This window comes from Gracilinanus agilis, chromosome 6, assembly GCF_016433145.1.
Source record: "Gracilinanus agilis isolate LMUSP501 chromosome 6, AgileGrace, whole genome shotgun sequence".
NCBI classification, from domain to species: Eukaryota; Metazoa; Chordata; class Mammalia; order Didelphimorphia; family Didelphidae; genus Gracilinanus; species Gracilinanus agilis.
This window is the reverse complement of record NC_058135.1, coordinates 289820738-289833382: the sequence shown is the minus strand read 5'-3', so window position 1 is coordinate 289833382 and position 12645 is coordinate 289820738. Positions and strand designations below refer to the sequence as shown.

The 12645-nt window shown below is 56.5% G+C and overlaps 1 protein-coding gene across 1 annotated transcript in view; it reads right to left on the bottom strand.

Annotated features, from left to right (window-relative positions):
• OVOL1 (ovo like transcriptional repressor 1) overlaps positions 1 to 215 on the bottom strand; it is a 10165-nt gene extending 9950 nt beyond the window's left edge. Inside the window, exon 1 of the mRNA XM_044680361.1 lies at positions 116 to 215. Within this exon, the coding sequence (XP_044536296.1) occupies positions 116 to 215 (100 nt within the window). The remainder of the gene's footprint in view (positions 1 to 115) is intronic.
• Between the last annotated feature and the right edge of the window lie 12430 nt (positions 216 to 12645).

The following is a 12645-nucleotide window of genomic DNA, read 5'->3' as shown; positions in this document are numbered from 1 at the left end:
CCCCCAATAAAGCAGCACCGCTCGCCCCCAGCCTGCTCGCGGTCTTTGGTTCCGCGGAGGGGGCGCCCAGGGCAGGGAGGGGGGCGGGGGGGTGGGGAGCCCCGACGCCACTCACCCGGCACGTAGATCTCGCCCCGCTCCTCGTCTGGGAGCTCGCTCCAGTTGCGTTTGCCCGTGGACACGCACGGCTTCTTGACCAGGAAAGCCCGCGGCATGGTCGCGGCAGCGGGGCAGGCGCGCGGGAGGAGGGGGCCCCGAGGAGGAGGAGGAGGAGGAGGAGGAGGAGGGTCAGCCGCCGCACCGGTGCCCGTGCCGTGCCGCGCTGCACCGCACGCTGCCGCGAGGAGGTCTACTGGGAGCTGCGGGTGTCTAGGCGGGCTCTGAGCCGGCCGGCCCGACGGGCTCCCACTTTATGGGCTTGGAGCCGCGCTGGCTCGGGGCGGGCGGTGCGTGTGCGCCCGGGGTGGGGAGCGCGAGGGAGGGGCCGGGGTGCTCTCGTCTAATGAGCCGGGCCGGGCGTGGGGCGCGGACGGCGCATGCGTGGGGAAATAACGGTGACCAGTCCCCCTCGGGGTGACCTGCCCAACCGGTTCTCCGGGGCTGGGAGGGGGAGGAGGGGGGAGCAGGTTTCGGAAGGAGCTGGCCTGGAGCTGAGGGGGCGGGAGGGGGGGGCCTAGACGCCGCCCCCGGGGAGGGAGCCCCGCACTGGCGCCGGCCTTCCCTCCCTCCCTCCCGGGAGCTTCAGGCGCTCAGGTGCAGCGGTCTGCCCTGCTAGCCTCAGTTTCCTCTTCTGTCAGGTGGGAGAGTCAGTAGGACGGTTAGCCCCGTTCCGTTCCATGTCCCCTCCCTGGCCAGGGGCTGGTCGCGTTCTTGGGCCCCACCCGCAGGCCTTGGCTCCTTCAGGGCTCCCTCTGCCTCAGGGACTCGGACCCTCCCCTGGAGGGGCTTCTGCTGTGCCCCCAGCCTCAGTTTCCCCTCCCAAGCTCCTGGCCACGGCTGTGTGGACAGTTCTGCATCCCAGGCCAGGCCAGGGAGGGCAGGGGAGGGAGGCCGCTGCTACACCCCCTCAGTCCCTGGGGAAGCCTCCGTTTCTTTGTCTGTAAAACAGGGACAGGACAGTGGAGGGTCCTCTGTTAGCCTTAGCCGAGGGCTTGTTATTCTTTGCCTGAGAGGAGGCAGGCGGCGACTGACCCAAGGTAGGTCCAGCCGACTGACTCACCCTGGAATTTAGGGCACCTGCGAGGGGCACCCTCCTCTGGGGGCGGGAGCAGGGCCTCGCAGGGAGCCTGGGCCCAGGCTGGCTCAGTCCGGCCTCCCACGCAGGCACCTCTGGGCCTGCCCCTGCCCCGGGGAGCAGGGCTGAGCCCCGCTTGGCGGATCCGGGTCAAGGTAACATTCTGCTAGAGGAAGGATAATAACAGCCAGCGTGGACACCCACCGGGACCTAAGAAAGCCCAGCCCTGGGAGGCTGGAGCTCTTGTCCCCATTTCACAGAGGTGACCCGGGCCGGAGCGTCAGAGGCAGGATTCGCACTCGGACCTTCCCTCCAGGACGCCCCTGGCCCCAGGCCTCTAGACCAAAGTCAGGGCTGCAGGGGCTCTCCCAGACGCATCTCTCTTCTCCTTTGCTTTGCCTGGCCCTGAAGAGGCGCCACATTTGAATCAGAGGACCTCGTTAAAGGCCTGGTTCTGATCCGGGCCGCCGGCCGAGCATTCGGGAAACAGATGAAAGAGCGCCGGGAGAGAGAGCCGCAGCAGGGCGGTGGGCAAGACGGGGAGCTGGAGGCGCAGCGGGGGGAGGGAAAGGCCTGGCGGTGCCCCATCTTAGCCGGAGCGTCCTGCAGAGAGCGGAGCCCAGCTCCAAAGCCAGGGGAGTTCTGGTGCACTTCCTAGAGGTGGTCGGGGCGCCCTCCCCCATCCTTTCTACTCTGGGGGAGTGGGAACCCCAGAACTGCCCAGGCCTCACTTTCTTCATCCCGCACGTGGCAGCGTTGGCCCAAAGCTCCCGAGGTCCTTCCTGTCCCCTGGGACAGAGGCCGCTAGAATTTTGTTTTACGGATGAAGAAACTGAGGTTCAGGAAGGCCAGAGGACTAGAACGGGATCCCACAGGTCTTCCCCCCTTCGTTCTCCCAAACGTAACCTCACTTTGCTGGTCACTCCTCAGCCTTTTTAGGAACAAGGCCTTTCGTCCCTGAACCCCCTGCCCAGCGCCGGGCCTCCAACATGGCAGGTGATGCTAAGGGCTCGCTGCAGTGAATTAGAAGGAGCTGGTGTGGGGACCCCCAAGGTTCAGCCCAGCAAGCCTGAGCCCGAGGCGAGGGTACAAAGACCCAAATGAAAATCCCCGCCTTGGAGGAGCAGAGAGAACTGCAGCAGGGGAAAACTAATGACTTCAGTGGCTGGGTGACGGCCAGTATCTTTGATGTCTTCCGTCTGGGAAAATCAGGAGGCGAGGAATGCCTGCCCTCAAGAAGCTCACAGCCCCGGAGGAACCCAGGAGGTGAGATTCTAGAGCTCCCAACACACGGCCCTGCTCCTCCCTGGCTTCTAAGGGGTCTGAGCTGCAGGATTTTGTCCCTTCCTTTTTTTTTTTGTTACAATGAACACGCTTTACTTTTCTTTCCCTCCTATTTCCTGCCCTGGTTTGGAAAAAGAAAAAAAAAACTTTATAAGAAAATATGCATATTCAAGCAAAGCAAATTCCCCCATTAGCCATGCCTAAAAATGTACATTTTTCATTCTGCATCTTGAGTCCCTCCCCTTTCTGTCTTTTTTGGAAGTTTTTTTTTTTTTTAATTGTTCAATTGGGTCGGGGTATGGGAGGCAGAGATAAATGCTTGTAAAAAAAAAATAAATAAACTGCCTGTTTTTAGTCTTATAGTTTATCAATTGGTCAATAGCTCTTACTGTTACAAATTTGAATCCGTTCCTTATCTAACTTGGAAATTAAACCTTTTTCTAAGAAGTTTGCCACAAAGATTTTTTTTCCCAGTTAACTGTTTTTCTTCTCATTTTAGCTGCACTGATTTTGTTTGTGCAGAATCCTTTTAATTGTGTGTGTTTTTCTTCTCATTGCCCCTTGCCCTTCTCTTTACAAAGAAGTGCACATTCTACTAAACACAGTCTATTTCTGCTCCCCATTCCTTCTTCTCTTCTTTCCTCTTTGGCCAGACACCAGTCATAGATCCATCTTTGGCTTTTCTTTCTTTTTAAACCTCCTTTGTGGTCCACCCCCTGAAGGTGAAATTTGTTTTGCTTATAACTACCCTCCTTTTTCTTTCTTCTCCCTGAATCCTCCCATTTCCCTATTGAATTGAATGTAATTCTATACCAATCTATTTGTGTGTGTATGTGTGTTCTAATATCCTGCCACCAATCTATGTTTGATCAACTTAAGTGAAAATGAGGTTTAAGTAATATCTGCTCCCCCTACCTCTTTTTCCTTGTTAGTAATCTGTGTTCCCAGATGATGCAGAACAGTAAATTTCCCTCCCATTTTTTCCCTTTTTTATTTTAGGATTATTAGACATACCCTACGCCCCTTTTTTCTTATCTAAGACTAAGGTAACACTTTTTTCTCCTTCCCTTTTAGAATGTGGATGCTTCATCCTTGTAGGTAGTCTCTTCTGATTGTTCCAAAGTAGATTTCTCTTCATCCCTATATTTACATTTCAAAGTTTACGCTATGCTTTGGCCTTTTTAGCAGGAATGCATTGACAAGCTTGACTTTTTGCCCTTTTAGGCTTATCCTCAGATTTCCTGGGTGATTTGCTCTTGGTTGCAAGTCTATGTCTTTTGGCTTTTGGAGTATCTTATTCCAAGCTTTTCTTTCTTTAATTGTGATAGCCACCAAATCTTGTGTGACTCACCTTCTGTACTTGAACTCTTTCCAGATGCTTTCACCATTTTTTCTTTACATTGGAAGCCCTGAATCATGGCCGTGAAATATATTGGTATTCAATAGCTCTTATTTTTATAAATTTGAATCCGTTCCGTATCTAACTTGGAAATGATACTTTTATCTAGGAAATTTGCCCCAAGGATTTTTTCCCAGTTAACTTTTTCTTCTCATTTTAGCTGCACTGATTTTGTTTGTGCAGAATCTTTTTAAATGTGTGTTTTTCTTCTCTTTGCCCCTTGCCCTTCTCTTTACAGGGAAGAGAAGTGAGTGAGAAGTGCACACTCTACTACTAAAATTCCTAGGATTTTTCATTTTAAAATTTCTTTTAAGAGGTCACCAGTGGATTCTTCTCTCAACTCTCTAATAGACTCTAATAGGAAGGCATTTTTCATTTGTGATTTCTTGAAATATGGTATAGAGGCCCTTTTTTTGGTGATGGATTTCAGATAGACTAATGATTCTTAGATTTTTCTTTCCTCTTTGTCCTGCTTTCCAAGCAGTGTCTTATATTTTTAATATGAGTACTTTGTATTTTCTTCCTTTTTAAAAAATAATTTGACTTTTTTTAAGCCCTTACCTTCTTTCTTGGAATTAATAATGTGTATTGGTTCTAAGGCAGAAGAGTGGCAAGGATTGAGATTCCTCTGAGATTCAACTCCTGGGTCAGAGTCACATAATTATAACAATGAATATTCATGTCAATGGGAGTAAGTGACTTGCCCAGTGACCCACAGAAAGTATCTGAGGCCAGATTTGAACCCAGGACCTCCCGTCTCTAGGCCTGGCTCTCAATTCACTGAGCCACCCAGCTGCCCCTCAGTCATTTGACTTTTTTTATTTTAAAATCCTCACCCTCCATCTTGGAATCAATACTGTGTATTGGCTCCAAGGCAGAAGAGCAGTAAGGGTTAGGCAATGGGGGTCAAGTGACTTGTCTAGGGTCACACAGCTGGGAAGTGTCTGAGGCCGGATTTGAACCCAGGACCTCCCGTCTCCAGGCCTGGCTCTCCATCCACTGAGCTACCCTGCTGCCCCCTCATTTGACTTTTAATATTTGTTGTCTCATGTTGTCCTGTTTGGTTCCTTCTGATTCTCAGAGGTTCTGTTCCTTGGGTTAGGTTTTATGCCTTTTGTACATTCCTCTTCCGAGTCTTTCCTCTAACACTCATTTCTCTTCTCAAGGGAGCCTTGATTTCTAGCACGATGTTCCGTCTCTTGCTTCCTTTCTTCCAGGAATTCTGGTTGCCCTCATGGCCAAGCACGTGGTGCGGCTGTGCTCTTTGGGGTTCGAGCCTTGGGCAGCCCCTCTTCCTTGTGCTCGGCTGCTTTTGGTTTCTTTTCCAGCCTTGCTTCCCCCAGGAGGACTTTGTCCGCAGGTTAGACTCCGGGCTGCAGAAGGGGCTGCCGAGACCTCGCTGGCTCTTCCTGCTTCCTCCGAGGCCCCGCTGCTGCTGGGAGCTGCACGCTGCGCTCCTCGGGGGCCTCGGAGGGCCTCGGGGTACAGCAGGCTCCAGTGGGGTTCAGGCTTACTCGGCTTGGAGCTCAGCGGCGAGCTAGCTGGAAGGATGCTCGATCCCGTCAGCTGGTCCATAAAGATCCTGGAAAGCCCGTCTAAGTGACAGGCGTGTAGGAGGGAGGGTCCAGCTGGCGCCTGAAGGAAGCCTGGGGGGAGATGAGGCGGGTCCGAACTCCCAAACTGGGCTCGCTCGGAGGTCCTGGCCGGCAGCCTGGGGCTCTGCTACCTCTGCAGGCCCAGGAGTCTCGGAACCACATAGATGCCCCTTCGTGGACCAGAGCAGGGCCCCAGGCCCATGGCTAGACGGCCAGATCCACGGCTGCTCCCTGAGGCTGAGCTCCTTCCGAGCTTCAGCTCCCGGGTCCGAGGCACCTAACTACGCCGACTGACATTTACGTAGCGTTGCCTGCACTGAGCTAAACCCTTCCCAGATGGTCTCGTTTGAGCCTTACGAGGGCCCTGGGAGGCGGGGGCTGCTCCTACCCCCGTTTTACAGCTGAGGAAACTGAGGCAAACGAGGCATTTGTCCTAGGTAGTGTCTGAAGCTGGATTTGCACTCGTGTCCCCGAGGTATACCATCTGCAGGACCCCCAGCTGTAGGTGTTTCATAGTATCAGCCCAGGCCCTATCCAGGCACCATCTGCCCCCCGCGCAGGCTTTCACCGGCTTCCGGCGGGCCCTCGGGTGGGCTTGCTGAGGTTTCTCCTTGGGTGTCGCCGTTCTTCCTCGGTCACTGCCGGAAGAGCCATGCGAGAGCCCAGCGGGGCGCTCCGGCCTTCCCCCTCTTCAGCCGCCCCGCCAGGGCTGCGCTTCGTCTCACCGTCGTCAACAATCCCACCAGTCAATGCGGAGCTTTTCCAAGGGGCTACTTGTCGAAAAGATGCCCCCCGGCCTGCCCCGAGAGCCCCGCTCAGACTTGGGCACGCGGTCCCGGGAGGGGGCTCAGGCCTCGGCCACGCCGGCCTCTGGAGCCCAAAGAAGGAAAAGGAGAGATCCGGGGCCCGCCGGGCGGCCCTTCCAGGGTCCGCAGGAGCCCTCGGCATCCTCTGACGCAGGACTGGCCCATGTTCTGTGTAGGACGGTGCAAAGGCGGCCCGGGAGGCCCTGCAGCCCTTCAAGGGAAGGAGCCCAGTTAGGGCTGCCCAGAGGGCCTGGGGCCGGCCAAGCCAAGGGCCAGAGAGGGAGGGAGAAGCCCCCGCCAGTGGCCAGTCGTCCCCTCCAGCTGGACACCACCACCATCGGCCATATCGGGCCAGGCCACAGAAAGGCAGGTTTAGGGCTGCCATCGGCCTTCCGGGCCACTCGAGTCGCTTTTCGCGGATGGGTAAACCGAGGCCCAGAGAAACCACAAAACCTCCGACGGCCAGCCAAGCCCACCCCAAACAAGAATTCCTTTCACAGCCTTGCTGAGCAACAGCTCGCAGGGCCCCTGCCTGAAGGCTGGCAGTGGGGGGAAGCCCCTTCCGTGCCTGCACCCCCAGGGCCTTCCTCCCAAGGGCCGCAGGGCTCGCTTTCCCCTCGGGTTCTAAGGCCCCCCCCCCCTGCAGGGCCCTGGAGCTGGAGTCGGGAGTTCCAGTCTAGCCGTAGACCCGGCCACGTCCCGCTGCCGGCCTCCACGGCCTCCGCTGTGAAACAAGGCTAAGGCGGCAAACCTCGAAAAGCCCCGCGTCACTGCCAGTCTCCAAGAAAGCCAACGGCGGCGCCTGGCGATTCCGGTGCTTCCCTTAGCTGGGGGGCGAGTCACCCCCTGAGCCCCGGCGGAGGACGCCGGACGGACGTGGGCCCCGATTCCACATTCTAGGGCCAGACCCTTCTCTGAGGCCGTCTAGCCCAAAGCCTTCTGGGGCTCACCCCCAGCCCTTCTGCCCATGAGGAGGAGGAGGATCGTTGGCTGGAAATGTTGGGCCAGAAAGCCATCGAAGGCTCGAATTCGGATCCAGGGTTCCTCCCAGTCCTCCAGACGGCAGCCTCGTACCAGCCCCTGCCGCCTCACTGGGGCAGCCAAGGTGTGGCCGCCGAGAGGGCGCAAGGCCTGGAGTCGGGAGACTCCTCTTCCCAAGTTCAAATCCAATGTCCCATGCTTGCTGGCTAGGTGACCCTGGGCAAGTCACTTCACCCTGCTTGCCTCAGTTTCCTCGTCTGGAAATAAGCTGGAGAAGGAAATGGCCAACCCGTCCGGGATCTCTGCCAAGAAGAGCCCAAATGGGGTCATGAGGGACGAGTCAGGCACGACTGAAAACGCCTGGACAACAGCGAGGTGGCCCAGTGGAGACGGCGCAGGGCCTGGCGCTGGGGAGACTCGTCCCCTTTAGTTCCGATCTGGCTTCAGATACTTCCCAGCAGTAGGACCTTGGGCATGTCACTTCACCCCGTCTCCTCTCCTCGTCTGTAAAATGAGCCGAAGAAGAGGTGGCCGACCCCTCCAGCATCTCTGCCAAGAAAGCCCAAATGGAGGCACAAAGGGTCAGGCGCAACAGAACAAGTCTCATTGGTTTCTCTTCCTCAAGGCTCTCCCTTCTCCGGTCCATCCGCCTGAGCGGGTGACCTCCCCTTCCTTTATGGCTTGGTCACTCCTCGTAAGCTGCTTTCATGGTTAGGGTATATTCATATTATTTTGCTATTTTGTATGATTTTATATTTAACATCAATCTATTTTGTGGGCTTTCTTTTGTTTATATTTATTTAAATGTTTTTTTTTACTTTATTCATTGAGGAAATGGAGCTTATTTATTTATTATTTCCTTTACTGACTAAGCAAAATCCAGTGGCTTCATCTTACCTCCAAAATCAAATGCGAATCCTCGGTTACTCCTCTCCGTATATTCTGCCATCCAGCTCCATCAGCCTGGTGGCTGTTCCTGATGCAGGCACTCTCATCTCTAGACTCCATGCCTTTGCCATAGGTTTTCCAGATGCCTGGGATGCCCTCCCCTCCTCCTTTCCTTCTCATAGTTTTCCTGACTTCCTTCCTTAGCTTAAAGTCCATCTTCTAGGGAAGCCCTTTGCCAGTTTTCCCTCTGAGATTTCCTTCCCTTTCTGCTTGCCGTCCCTGGTTATTTACATACTGTGAGATGGATGGGCACCCTTGACTCATCCCAGCGCTTGGCACATAGTAGGCACTCAGTAAATGCCATTAAGTGACCAACATACGCAATTAGTTGCCAGGTCTCGTCTTCTAGAGGCCGGTAGGAAGGCGAATCGTGATGGTGGCCCAAGGACTCCCCCTCTGTTTATCATTCTATTATTACTCTGAATGAGGGCAGCCTTAGGGCTGGCGCAGGGCCAGGGCGCTGCTTTTTGAAAGGGACTTTACAGTTTGAAATGTTTGTCTCTTTGTTTAAAATGGATGTCGAGGTCAACTACGTGGCTCGGTGGATAGAGTGCCAACCTAGAGTCAGGAGGTCCTGGATTCAAATGTGGCCTCAGACACTTCCCAGCTGTGCGACCCTGGACAAGTCACTTAACCCCCATGGCCTCGCTCTCACCAGTCTTCTGCTTTGGAACTGATGCTTAGTATGTCAGTTCCAAGATAGAAGGTGAGGTTTTTGGCTTTTAAAAAATAAATAAGGACAATAAGATAAGACAAATCAAATGAAATCACCCTTCAGCCAAGTCCAGCATTACCATGTGCACAGCACTCCGCCTCCAGAGTCCTCCACTTCTAAAAAGAACGGGTCCTCCTCGGGCTCCTCTGGGGCCACCTTCCATCGCCAGCTCCTCGCTTTTGTTCTTTCCATTTACTTTGGAGTCGCCATCGGGCATGTGATCCTAAACTGAGGTGACCATCAGGGATGTGATCCTACCTTGGGGTCACCATTGGGGATATGATTCTGCATTGGGGTCACCATTGGGTATGTGATCCTACCTTGGGGTCACCATCGGGGATATGATTCTGCGTTGGGGTCACCATTGGGTATGTGATCCTACATTGGGGTCGCCATTGGGTATATAATCCTACGTTGGGGTCACCATTGGGGATATGATTCTGCGTTGGGGTCACCATCGGGGATGTGATCCTACGTTGGGGTTGCCTTTGGGGATGTGATCCTACGTTGGGGTCGCCATTGGGTATATAATCCTACGTTGGGGTCACCATTGGGTATGTGATCCTACATTGGGGTCGCCATTGGGTATATAATCCTACGTTGGGGTCACCATTGGGGATATGATTCTGCATTGGGGTCACCATCGGGGATGTGATCCTACGTTGGGGTTGCCTTTGGGGATGTGATCCTACGTTGGGGTCACCATTGGGTATATGAGCCTACATTGGGGTCACCATTTGGTAGATGATCCTACGTTGGGGTCGCCATTGAGTAGATGACCCTACATTGGGGTGGCCATCGAGTAAAAGATCTTCCCAGGTCTGTTTCCCTCATCCGGCATCTCTTCGTGTGCATATGGCCAGTCATCTTGACTTCTGTCCTGCCAGGGGACTTGGACTGGTGCCTCTGGGAGGGGCTCTGCCTCCCTCTACCCTAAATCCAACTCATGCCCTAGTGAAGACGTTACCCTGAGGATGTCTTTGGTCATCTTTGAAAAAGGTAGACAAACAACAGTAGTGGGCTGGCATTCATTTATTCAGCTCCTGCTCTGTGCCAGGCGCTGTGCCTGCCCTCCAGGAGCTTCCATTCTAATTGGGCAGAGAACATGTGGGGATATGAGTGGAAAAGGCCGCCTAGAGATGGGGGCTTGGAGTTGAGCCTTGAAGGAAGAGAGAGTGAGAGCCAGAGCATTCCTGGTACAGGGCCAGCCAGGCAAAGGCAAATGGGAGATGGAGGGTCGGAGAACCTACTGAAGGTGGAGAGGGCCGAGTTCAGAAGGGCAGGAGAATTTATTTGATCCTGGAAGGTGTGAGGGAGCCCCAGCAGCCTCCTCAGGGATGGGTCCTGCTCTGTCAAAGCCTTGCCTTGGCTGGGGAGGTGGGGGGGGATGAGAGAGGGAAGGGGCTGGAGGCAGAGACCACAGAGAGGGTGACTTCACTGGTACAGGGGAGAGGCCAAAAGACCTGCTTGGGGTGTCCAAGGACAGGGAGAGCCCATAAGGGTAGAAAGAACAAGATTATGGATGAAGTGAAAGGAAAGGAATTTTGCTCGTGGTTGTGAAGTCATATTTGAACCCAGGTCTCCCGACTGCCCCTATAACTCAGTCCCCAGAAGTAGGGGGCCCGCCCTGCCTGCCTGGGGGAGCTTCGGGTCTTGGATTTGGCTCAGTCCCCTCTCTTCCTCTTAAAATGAAGGGGTGGCCTGGATGGCCAGTGAGGCCCCTTCCAGCTGGGAATCCCGGAGGATAGTGCGACCATGTGGCAGCCCCCAAGAAGGACCCCAAAGGGAGCTTGGGAAAGGCCTGGGCTGGGGTCAGGTCTCGAGACGGGGCCTCCCAGAATGAGAGGCATCAGGGGTGCAGCAGGGAGGGAGCCCCAGATTCTAGTTCTGGCTTTCTAGCTGTGACCAAGAGACAAGGTGAACCTTGGCCTCAGTAAGCCTGTTTCATCATCTGTAAAATGGGGATCATCTTTGGGGCCACCCACTTGATGGGTTCTGGGGAGAAAAGCGATGGGAGCCTCAGGTGCTGCTGGGATCGCCCCCCCCCGTCTGTCACGTGCACACCTCTGGCCAGGAGGAGCCTCTGACGGGAAGGGGGGGAGCTTCGGGCCGCAAACTCCCCCTCACCCGGGCTAGCTCCAGACGCAGCTCAGAGACTGCTGCTGTGGGAAGGCCGGCTCTTGGGCTCTGTGCCAGGCCCAGTTCCAAAGGCCACTGTGCCAGCCCTGAGCTCCTGCCTCAGCCTCCAAGGCCCCAGGGAGGCTTGCCAGAGATCCGGGAGTTTCTTCTGCCCATGAGGGGCAGAGCCTGGGCATCTCGGCCAGGGCCCACGGCGTCTGCTGCCAGGGTGATCAGGCCAAATAAAACCGTCTGTCCCAGGGCACCCCCACCTGCTGTCTCCTCTCATCCCCGGCCTCTTTCATCTTGGGTGCTAATTAGCCAGGAGGCTTCCCCACCCCCAGCCTCTTGGAGGTCATTAGCCCCATGTTATATCCAGGGAAACTGAGGCACCCAGAGGGGAAGTGGCTGGGGCTGGGGAGCAGTGAGTCAGGAGCTGAGCCACAGCAGCTTGGGGGCCTCACTGACTAAGGCAGCAGGCCAGACCGGTGCCTGCTGACGGTGTCTCTGTGCCCCCCCCATGGCATCCGCCCAAACATCAGAGCCTCTCCAGCCTCTCCCCAGGGAGCTTTCCCCTTCCTCTCCTGGGGAGGGGGGAGGCTGGGAACACTAGTGTGGGCACAGGTTCTTCAAAGCCCTGGGCTAATTAGGACCAAAGGGCTTTGGGGAGTCAGGCCGTAGTGGGGGGGGCCTCTGGGCCCGGAGCAGGATCCAGGGCAGTCACCCCAAGCCCCTCCCCCAGGCCGCTGCTTGTCGGGGTCTGCTAGTGGCTGCCCTGGGCTGGCCCTGCATTTCTTCCTCAATGAAAAGGCCCCAGCTGGGCCATTCCCAGGCCCAAGGGCTCCCCAGCACCACTCCCGGCCCTGCTGATTTGTTTGCCAAGGTCCCTTGAAGGCAGAATTAGAACCCAGGTCTTCCGGACTCAAGTCGGGGCAGCTCTGACACTGGTGCATTTACTATGGGGGGGGGGTGCAGCTCCCCAGGGTGCCTTGGATTGTGCCAGGGCTCAGCCAATCGGGCTAGGCAGCTGCCCCCCGAAAGGGCCAGGGTGCCCTCTGCCCCCAGCCTGCCCTGGCCTGCCAGGGAGAGGAGCCCCCGGCCCAGGGGTGCGGCCCACTAGGCGAAGCCTAGCCCGCCCAGCGCCTGCGGCCAGGCCGGACCGGTTCTGCGGGAGCAGGCCGGCCCCGCAGACTCCCAGGTGGGGCTCTTGGGGCACGCTCGGCCCCGCCCAGGACGAGGGGGGGAACTGGGGCCCGTTTCCCGAAGGGGGCCAGCCGTGGGGTCCCCCCAGCCGGGCCGGGTGAGGGCCAGGTAGTGAGAGGAGGCTGCTGTTGAGGGGAGCCCGAGGGGGCTACGTGGAGGCAGAGGCCGGAGCGGCGGCCGCCCCCACTCCCGCCCGGCGGTTTCGGGGAGAGGCGGGGCCCCCGCTCTGCGGCGGCGGCGGGACAGTTACTCAGCCCCAGCGAAACTGACGAGCCGGCGCCTGCCCGCCGCGGGGATGGGGGGGCGGGGGGAGGAGGACCCCGTTACGGCCCCGCCCACCCCACCCCCCGCGGGCCGGCCCG